The sequence below is a fragment of the Erpetoichthys calabaricus genome, chromosome 3 (genome assembly GCF_900747795.2).
Source record: "Erpetoichthys calabaricus chromosome 3, fErpCal1.3, whole genome shotgun sequence".
NCBI classification, from domain to species: Eukaryota; Metazoa; Chordata; class Cladistia; order Polypteriformes; family Polypteridae; genus Erpetoichthys; species Erpetoichthys calabaricus.
Window position 1 is genome coordinate 261,259,098 of NC_041396.2, and position 11,332 is coordinate 261,270,429.

The window sequence follows — 11,332 nt, forward strand, 5'->3', positions numbered from 1 at the left end:
TAGTTTTGTCTAGTGAAGGTACATGATGCTACATAAAACAAAAACCAATAACATGAATAAGTACGTCAATCTAGAAATGTCTAACCAGGTTCCCCCAGGAAGGAGACCTTATGCCAGTATGATTAGGTAAGGTAGTTGCACTCACTGATCATGGCACTGCAGAGTGGAAATATGTTGCATGTTGATTAACGCACGCACTGTACTGTGACATTAATGACCCTTTGACCTATGGTGCCGACAACTTGAAGGCTGCAGGCCTTCAAAGCCCTTTGATGGCTGAACAGATGATCTTGAGTAAATTAATTCTCTAATTACAGAAATAGAAGGAAAACTGCCCAGTACATGTAAAGCAGTTTAATAAGATGGAATTCAATCACTAAGGTGCCACACAAGAGAAAGATTGTGTCTCTTTGTGGTGACAGTCTAGCCCTACTTGGGGTCACCTCTCTCGGGCTGCAAATCAGACAGCTTTCCCTGACCATCAAACGCCACTGAAGTGTCTCGGTGTATATTTTGTTTACATGGAGACGGCATAATTTGGCCCTTAGTGGAACTTACTGCATTATTTTTAGCACCATGTTGTGTGGACACGGAGTACAGATGGCAATCTTTGGACCCCCTCCAAAACACCACACATGTTCTTTGGCCGGACTCCTGGCACGTGGTTGCACAAGCAGTCAGGCTCCAGATTCTCAATCTGTGTCACATGTCAAAGGCCTTTCAGCATTCAGGCACATTGTGACGAAAGCAGCTGCCTGACTGCAGTGTGAGAAAAACAAAGAAATACGAGTAGGCAAACTCAACCCCAGCATGCTCTTTCAAACCAGCTTGGCTCAAAGCCGACCTTGGGAGCTTTAAAGTTTTCAAGCAATTTATATCGCTTGTCACTAATCACTGGCATGTGGGAATGCAGAAGCATGGCGTCCACCACCCAGCACTTCTTTCAAAATATGGAAGGTTAATACATGGTGGGCACAGAGATGCGCTTTGAGAAGTAAAACAACTGGGACAAACAACAGGGCATGCTTTAAAGAAAGAGCTACCATGGACATTTTTATTTTCCCTTCTACCTTTTTGCTTTCTAACAGATTAATTTTTTATGGTACATACAGTATATAGTGCTCCATTTTCCTTCCTGTCTTTTGCATTTTTATTTTCTATGATTTGTTTAGGATTAGAATAAGCAAAGGTCTTCTTGAGAGGAGTTATATAAACAAACTTAAAGCTAACAGTGTTCACATAGGTGCAGCATCTTTGTGAGTAAAGTAGAGTTAGGAATGTTACAGATCAGGTTTATTGTCATGCATTCACAATATAATGAGGTTCTTACTTGCACATCTCCCACAGACCAGTGACATTCAGGTCAGGTCGGGGAGCATGCACTGGTACAGCGTGTTGCTGCACCCACCTCATGATGAAACAGCTCGGGATCCCGATTAGCAACTCCCCAAGGCAGACTTGCAGTCCAGTCCCACCCCCCAGAAATGACCATCTATCTGCCGTGGCCAGGCTGATCCAGCCGTTTGGGTCCTCAGCAATGAGAATTCTGTGAGCTGGATCCCCCTCGGAGAATCGCACCATATAGCCGTAGTGCTGTAACTGACACTCCTTTGCAATGCAGGTAATGTGCCTCACTTGGGACTCTGCAAGCAACCACTTGTTCAACACAATGTCAAATCAACGGTACCCAAAGATTCTCCAAAGAGACACAGTACCGAAGGTGTCCATTCTTCATCACTGGTCAATGGATAGCGTCCATGTCTCACAACCATGTAGCAAGACAAGAGACACTAGGCCTCTAAAGACTTGGACCTTTGTCCTTTTGCAAAGATATCAGTGGCCTCATGGCCCCCATGCTCTCCCAATGACTCTACTGACTTCATAGAAAGAGTCACCAGAGACATGAATATTGCTGCAGAGGTAAGTAAACCTCTCGACGCGGTTGACACTCTCTCCACAGACAGACACAGTTCTGTGCCCAAGAGATCATTAAAGGCCTGGATCTTGGTTTTTATCCAGGACACTTACAAGCCCAGACACTCAGACTCCTCACTCAATCTGTCAACAGCCCAGATCAGCGCCTCCATTGACTCTGAGAAGATCACAGTATCATCAGCAAAGTCAAGATCAGTGAATCGTTCTTCACCAACAGATGCCCCACAACCTCTGGACCCCATGATGCTGTCCAACACCCAGGTGACCACCCTTCCCTTTCTAGATAGGGACATCAAGTCCTGTTTTCCACTCAGTTGGGATGAAGCCCAGTGACAATGGTCTTGTGCTAATGGTCTTGTACAGATTGCCAGAAAGGAGAAAGAAGACAAGGACTGTGCAGGATGGCTGTGGTCTTTAATGATGCTGTTAAGCTTCAAAGGTAGAATGCAATAAACATGACCTAGACAGAAGGCAGCTGTGCACCAGTGATATTCTGAGAGAACTTCACTGTTGAACAAGTAAAGAGCCCAGCACTAAGCATTGCCCACTGTGAACCCAATGCATAAAATGTTGGGAAAGCTTGATAAACCAGTAAGTGCTGATGTATGCCTGTGATAGAGTGGCACCCTGTCCAGGACTGCTTCATGTCTTCTACCCAGGGTTGCTTGGATAGGCACAGACTTCTGTGAACCTGATTGGATTAAACAGGTTTGATGGTGGATGGAAGGATGGAGGGATAGATGGATAGTTCGAGAGAAGTTCTTTGTCTTAGAGCTCACAAAAAGCAAAAAAAAACATCACAAAATAAAAAAGTGAAGATAGTGCTTTGTGGTGGAGCTCATTATAAAAGGGTCCATATATTAAAATGAGTATAAGATTCTCAAATCTGCTTAATTAATTTCAGAGTTGGAGAGGCTGAAAGCTGGGAGGTATAGCATTACAGTCAATCAGGACTCTCTAGAGGTAGTGGTTGAGAGAAAGTCACCTTAAAGACTACTGGCCATTAAGGACAATGACAATCGCCCTCTGCCTATCACTCTGATTAAAGTGAGGTGTGCCCCAAGCGCACTGTAACAGCCATCAAACTCTCTAATGAGTCCTCCTAACACTGGGATGGTGTCTCATCTTCTCTGAAGGATACAGAGTTTTTGCATTTCCTTTTATGTTGCGGTATTCTGCTTTGTATGATTGCTGCTGTAACTTTTGCAGTTTCCTTTGGGATTAATAAAGTTTCTGTTATGTTATGTTTGTGGGCACATTTTCCTTTTAATTTTTAATTATAATTTTTTATATTTTTATGTAATTTTTTTGTTATTTTCACGAATTATTTCATATTTTTGTATTGTGTATTTAAGTGCATTTATTTTCATTGTGGTGGCAGCAAGGTCATACAATAGTAGCCTTGCTACTGTTCAAAAAGCAGGTCAGTGTTCACCTCCCAGGTCCTCCCTGTGTAGAGTACTCCATGTCTTTGTGGGTTTCCTCAGGGCACTCCAAGACAGCTCTCCAGCACAGGTTCACACTTCCAAAACAAGTCTGTTTGTTTTTCCGATAGCCAATAACATGCTGTTTGATAGACCCCATGCCATACAAATGCTTTCCAAGAACAGCAAGTTCAGCCATAATCTCTCCCTTCTTTTTTTTCTTTTCTCCATTCCTTCATGAAATGTAAAACGTGACACATCAGACAGACAAGCTTCTCTTTTGTCTGCAAGGTTCAAACCTCCCACATTCCTTATTCTTCGTAGATACATCATATGCATTGTACTTCCAGGTGAGTGACCATTGGTTCTCAGGTCTCACATACACACAAGCCTGTCCATACGACTTAAGACAAAATCAAACCTATTTGTTTTTGTCAGGGCAAGTCGCAGACTGGTTGGTCCTTGTCACTGGGGATGTCAGACTACACAACTGTCAACTAGCTCACGTTATGTAAATTAATACCGCAACTGAAAATTGTGCTTAAACATGAAAATTAAATACCAGCTTGTATATCATATTCCATGTATGATCAGATCCATGAAATTTAAGATCAAATCTGTTCATATTATCACTTTGTACGTAAGGCCTCTGATGTGGGATTCTAAGCCAGAATTCTTGACCTGTGACATTTGTTCAATATGGAAGGTACAATATAAAATGACTAAAATAAGTACATGTCCCCAGGAGAGCCCCCCTTGTCACCTCCAAATAAGGTGTAAGATTATTGCAGTAACCTCTGCAGACATTGTACTATCCACCAATAACAGTAGTTCTATTCAGAGTAGTCAATAACTGACCAACCAGCTAGCTGTGCTGTGATTGCACGCCTAGTGTCTTATATCCACATGCAAGCTGGCAAGTTAGTTGGCTTTACTGTTTTGTAAATATTGTGAAAGATCACCTCAACAGACACAATACTAAATTCAGATAAAGAACTACCAGTACAGCAGCTCCTGCCAAGAAAGAACATTTTGAAATTGTTATTTTGTAAATTATAGTGCAAATGTCAGTGGTGCAGTCAACAATAATTTGGTTTTGATACAAGGGTGCAGTCAACAATAATTTGGTTTTGATACAAGGGGTTTGAGGTTTTGTTAGTGATTTCTATCCTATGTGCTGTTGATCTTTTTATTACTCATTACTGGGTTGACATGCAGTACATAAAGCATTGTCTACAGTGCACAGATAATGCAGGGCATATGATTTAAGTGGCAGTCTAGGGTCTCTTCTTATTCTGTGAAGACACTGATGAAAAGGTATGGATGTGTTTTCTAATAGCACCTTTATAACACAAAAATTGAAACCATGGAAAAAAAGACCACACATATCTGAATCATTATAAGCAACCCACCCATGCAAAGCCCCATGTCCCCCACCACCCTTTCCAGATGAATCTGGTGACTTTCAATAGGCCTCAGAATGAAATGCTGTACAGAAAAAGGTAAGAAATGTCTCTAATGCTTACTGATGTTGATTTAGGTAAAAGACACTATATAAATTACATCAAAAAATGGAGCACTTAACTAGAGGGCTCACTAGGAGAGATGCTACAGCTATGTATCCACCAGAGATTTTTGCTTGGCTTAGGTGTACATTCTAAATTATTATTATTTTTATATTAACTGTCTTTTAATGTCTTTATGCAGTTTCCGTTAGGTTTGCTTTTTATTGCTGTTCTACGTCTTTAAAGGTTCTGCCATTCCTTGTGTTTTGTGAGTGGAGTCCTGCCTACTGAGAATACCAGGAGCCATGGAATTAACAGACAGAAGGATTCTGTCATCAGGTTAGACAGCCCAGTGCTTACTCTTTTGCAAAATGTGCAGGAAGGGGTGGGCAGCTAGTTTTTGGCTGTGTTATATAAAATTTGAAGATATTAAAAAAAAATGAAAGAAAATATTAAAATTGCTGATGTACTTATTGACTGTGGCATATGTAAAGGCTGGTTAAGTGGTCAGCACCACTGGGTAATTCCATGTGAAATCATCACACTTCTAGACCTCATCATCACAGATGTTAATGAAATTTGGCATGCTGATTTGGTCATTTTAGATAGATAGATAGATAGATAGATAGATAGATAGATAGATAGATAGATAGATAGATAGATAGATAGATAGATAGATAGATAGATAGATAGATAGATAGATAGATAGATAGATAGATAGATAGATAGATAGATAGATAGATAGATAGATAGATAGATAGATAGATAGATAGATACTTTATTAATCCCAAGGGGAAATTCACATACTCCAACATTAACTGATGAAACTGAAATTGCATGTATCTTGGATCAATATTAAGGGAGATTTAAGCTAACAAAGTTTGAACTTATTGGGGGGGGTTATGACTTTGTCTGGCTATATCTCCCTAAATAAAAGTTGCAGAGAAATAGTTCTCATATCGTTTTAAAGCTATCTTTCATCTCTATATTTTGCGTAAATACTATGCTATCCCCAAAATGAAAAAATACCCTGTTATGAGAGATTATAATATTAAAAAAATAGCTGTCCCCCGTGGTTCTGCCCACGTAGTAGTGCAACAGGACAAAGTTTAAAAATCAATTAAAAAAAAAAAAAGTAATTCTGGCAAAGCGGAAGGTAGGTACGCTCCAATGTCAAACGTTTGCACTATATCTGATCGTGTTCAGCTCTGACGGGAGAGCGTCCCTCACCTGGGGAGAAGAACATGTGGCTGTGATATCTGTGGCAATCAGCAGCTACCCACTAAAATACAGGTAGCTCTGACCTCTCTCTCAAAAACGTCAAACATTACTCCTTAACAATCTGTAGATGGTAATGTCTGTTGAACAAAAACGTATTGCTAACTAAGCGGAGGCAAGATGCACTCCAACACGTGGCAAAAGGTAGACTGACTCGAACAGAGGCTGGAACGTGAGTGAAGAGGGTCTCATCCTCCTCCACTCGGCCCGCAGCCTCTCTCTTGGATTCGCACATATTAATCGGTACCGCAGACGAACTATGTTAATTAGTACGATGAGAGAAGTCACAAAATCAGACGGAATGTTCAAGCAAATTATTGAAACAACCCAATCTAAATTTGTCCAGTAGTTCTCTCGTGAAAAGCGGACAGACAGACAGACATTTGATTTTATATATACCTATAAAAAAACCTATATTTTAAAATTGGTCAATATTTTACTAAAACTAGCTTATACATGTTATGAGCATCTCCAGAAAATTTGGTCTTTGGTTTTTGAGTCATTGCTGAGATATCATTACTTATCTGAAGTGTGCATCAAAACCATACAAACTCTTACAATACTGTTGAATAGCAGTTAGTGCAAAGTGAATGGTACAGTTTCAAATAAAAACTATCAGCATCAGATCCCTGGGTGGGGGGGGCAGTAGTATGTATCGTGATCGTGACTGAGAGAATAAAAGTGAAAATAAAACAGTAACTTTCACAAGTACTATAAATGTACAACGTCTGTTACAGACACAAACGAAATTTATGTGTGTACTGTATAATATTAACAATAAGAGCAGCTCATTACTGAAAACGGCAAATATAGGAGGCAATGGGGATCGAACCGGGGACTCTTGACTACAAGTCAGCAAATCTTACCGCTACGCCACAGAAGCTGTTGCTTTACTCCTGAACCTTTTGTGAAAGTTTTTATTTGATCTTTGGACTTCAGGCTTCACACATTATATAGTTTATGCCAACATTTTGTCATTTACTACTAAAATATGAAAAACGTTTCTGTTTTAACAATGTGTTTACACAGATTATTGTAGAAACGGAACACACATGAAATGCATGTGTTCCAAATAATGATCTATTATTTCCACTCTAAAACACCAGCACTTCACTCCCAGATAATTAATAAAGGCATGAGCTGGGAGAACTTTGTGCACGTTCTGCAGCTGTGGGGGGATGGAATAGTAGGCTGCTTGCTGCTCGTCTTTATCGGCACATTTACAGGACAAAAGGCACTGACGGAGAGGTGCGAATGGATCTATTAGTTTTTTCGTAGGCTCTGGTAATTCTAGTGTTAAGTATATCCCCGTGGGGAAAAAAAAAAATAACCTAAATAATTCACTGCATGGTGTGTACTGTTAAGTACCAAACTATGTGAGAAGACAAAACTGTTTCAAATTTGATCATTCTTCAATATAATAAGAAAACCAGGCAACAAGTGAGAAAATCATGTGGGAGAAGGTAAGAAACATAAGGGCAAGCAAGGCAGAATGATAAAACAAAGCAGTTGAGATTATGACAGGTGTGAAGAGGGGCACCTATGAACACATTGTAAGCAAGGCAGGGAGGACTGAAAACAACAGGTAGCATGCAGTCAGATGGTGTCAGGTTTCCATCTACAACTCAAAGGTTTTAAGGTATATATAAAAAAGGAATGCTGGACTTCATGGAAGCACCCTTTCAGAAGAACAAAACCAGCCCCTGCTGTGACACTGTGACAAGACAACTCTAAGATCACTGTACCTCCTATCCAAGCCACTTTGTCATACAAACACTGACGTCGGCAACATAAAGGAAAGAGACAGCAGGCCACTGTCTATGAGGCCGAGAACAGTGCTCAATACTGTGCTCCATCCCGCAAGTCTCATCTCTATGAATGGAGCTGCCGTCACTGGGTCTGCAGAGCAGATGTGAAGACAGCTGGTGAGAAACACTCATTCGGAGGCTCTGTGAGGCAGCTTTCAATTGCTATCTCTGAGTTGCTATACATCAGCAGCACAACTGTCTCCAGGAGATTTCAACAAAAATATATATAAATATATCAAAAGTTCAAACAGAAAACAAAGTCCTCCCTGTTAGGATGACGGTGTCTTTCCAAGAATCTGAAGCAAATAAATGAAAAGATGACTTTGGGAGAGTAAAAGAAAAACATTGGGCAAGGTGGGCCTACAAAATCCTTCTGATTCTCAGGAGGGAGTCAAACATATAAGGATGCATGCAAAGGTTTTAAAATAACCAAGTAATAAAAACAATTGTTAGGAACTCATAGTCCAGATGTGGGCAAGCTAGAGCCCATAGGTATGGATGTGAGCAGCCCATGGGTTACTTGTAGAAATCTAGGATATTCTACCGCTCAGTGGCCAGGGTGGGCATAATGAGTTGCCATGCGGTGTCATTTAAAAAAAACAAAACAACTAAATAAACCAAGCTTTTAGCTTATGCAAAAGAGGCTCACCTCAGACCAGCTTGCTCCTTACAACTACCTGCTGGCTTCCATCTTATTAGGCCCCAAAATGGGAAGCTAGCTTTAAAAGTTCAAAAAGATTATAAATGTCCACAGGAAGATTCCAAGAAAACAAAAACTTGACAAGTTCAAAGAAATAATAATACTCACAACTCCAACACAATCTCAATGCTCTGCTGCTGAGTTTCTCTTTAATGGCTAAATGTATCGCTCACAAAAGTAGACACATCATGTTCTGGGATGCCTAAAATGTGCAGCTCCATTAAAAACTGGAAGCAGAAATTTTAAATACATTATGTTACAGCCAGGATGTATGTGCATTTTCTGTTTCACTGTTGCTTTTGTTCTTTAATTGGTTATTATTTTTAATGTTTTTGTATTATTTTTCTTTCACTTGATTATTATCCCTTTGTACCTTGTGGGTGGAGCCACCTTGACATTACTGCTGCTGGGTCCTCCCTCCGGCTTCATACTGTAGTCAGAAAGAGAGACTGACAGTAGATTATTGTGTGTGCGTTATCATAAATACTGTTGATTGCTTGTTCTTTCTGGATTTGTAGATTTTTTTTCCCTCTATTATTTGCCTCTTTTCATTGGATTAACGGCTTGGATTTTTTTAGGCCTTATGTTGTCATTTAGGCATACCTCTAAATGACAAAAAGGATCCAATTTTTTGTCCTTTTTTTGTGAACTTTAAATAAATTTATGTATTATACAGTTTCTTTTTTTGTGTTGACTGAACAAGCCAGAGGTTCACATTTTCCCACTCATTTTTAAGATATTTTGGGACACTGGTAGAGTATTTTGAACTTTTTCAGTAAGCTCCACATTTTGGGCCTCTGTACTGAAACTGCTCTGAATGGAAACTGTACGGAGACTAAAATCTGCAGGAATGTGTTGGGGACTGGCTGACTTGGGGCAAGCCTTATCTTTACAGGCTGTTTAAGGTCCATGTTTGAGAATGCTGGACATGTCCCAATATTTTCCTTAAATACTATACACACACACACACACACACACTTCTATGGTAAATGATGACAAATTGAACACACTTCTGAGACTCTTTAACAGCAAAAAGGAGTTAAACCTAATTAGCAAAGCAGATCCGCATCAGCTAAACAATCTAAAAAATGAACAAAAGCCAAATAAACAAACACCGTCATGTAGACCCTTAGCCATTAAAACAATATACTTTATTTAAAAACTAAAAAATATGGTCAGACAAACCTTGATTTGGGAATCTTGAAACATTTAAACAAAATTCAAATTACCTAAGCAGCCACAAGTTAAAACCAGATCCATCCTATGACAGCAATATGGCCATCAAGTTGTTAAAGGTAACAAAATAAAATAAAAGAAACCATTCACAAGGACTCCCGGCTAGAGAAAGTGGATTTTCAGATTGATTACAAGAATAGGAAACCAAAGCAAGCATTTTTAGAGACTCCTTAATAAGGTATGAAGAGACGACTTCGAGTTGCAAGTAAAGTCCTTCAGTTGTCCTTGCCAACTGAAGTAGAGGCAGCTTGTTTTTCAGAGAAGAAGGTCATAATGTTCCTGAAATTGTCTAAAAAGAGCCAAACTTAAAACTAGACTACATGGAGATCTACACAACATATACCAAAGGGACATGGGAGAAACAAGAATTGCTTCCTTACGTTCTTCAGCCAACAAAGCACACCATTCAATATTTCTGTAACAACTGAGTCTTTCATAATGACAGTTCATCCTAACTCACTTCAGATCTTCAATTCTACTGACAGAAATGTGTATTTGTGTATGTGTATTTTTAAGGGTGCCAAACGAGGTCCTTAAAACCCAGACCCACAAACTGCAGCTCTGAGGATATCCCATCACTGTCATGATACCCTTAAGGAGAAATTAAACCAAGAAGTGGATTACAGGGACTCTACATTAGCAAAAGAATTGACACTTGAATGCACCCAGAAAAGAAATGTGATCCCAGGCCTTAGATTGGATAGATGGATGGAGAGATAGATCATTTATCCCAAGGAGAATATGTATTGTTACAGAGTCCAAAGATATTAAGAACAGTTAAATAAACACAAGAACTATACAAAATACACTTGTCACACCAGTTACATAAATAAACATGTCTACAATCAATTCAAAATTGACATGGAAGTTACCTCAGATTATAGTAGTGGTCCTTTGAACTACTAAACCAGTTGTCATCATACCAAGAAAACCAATTTGCAAATGCAAGAGCAAGAAATCACCACACCCTGGGTTCCAACTGAAGAACTTTCCATGTGCCTAGCTTACACAGTGTACCACAGCTCAAACAAAAAGTTCATATGCAGTTTGCACAAAAAATGTAAATATTAACTTCTTTAAGTTAATAAAACAAATATATTATCCAGACTTTTGTCAAGATTCCTTGTACTAATAAACGATTGTCTAGGGCTCATCACTGATAAATCCATTCTTAAAAACAAACTGGCAACATAAATGGTTCACAGCCTCAAACACAGCAGATGTGTCTTTGTGAGGGGCCTTCTAAAAACACTCACACATGCTCCCACTCTTGGATATAAATAAATTGTGGAATAAAAATGGGGGTTAACTCACAAGTGGAGTTGCCTTGCATCTGGATCACACACTTGGCATCCCGATTGGTTTCTCGGGAGTTGAAAGGTCGCACTCGTACAGCCACCTTCACTGACGCTGAAGCCATCCTGGACTGACGGGTGTGTGTTTAAA

At 39.6% G+C, this 11,332-nt stretch overlaps 1 protein-coding gene across 2 annotated transcripts in view; it reads right to left on the bottom strand.

Annotated features, from left to right (window-relative positions):
* The window catches only part of LOC114648868 (kinesin-like protein KIF1C), a 109,718-nt gene that overhangs the window by 98,348 nt on the left and 38 nt on the right, over positions 1-11,332 (bottom strand). For both annotated transcript variants that reach the window (XR_007934313.1, XM_028798152.2), the window contains exon 1: positions 11,201-11,332. This exon is cut by the window's right edge and continues 38 nt beyond it. Coding sequence is in view for 1 of the 2 variants with exons in the window: in XM_028798152.2 (XP_028653985.1) it covers positions 11,201-11,306 (106 nt within the window). In the remaining variant the exon portion in view is untranslated. The remainder of the gene's footprint in view (positions 1-11,200) is intronic.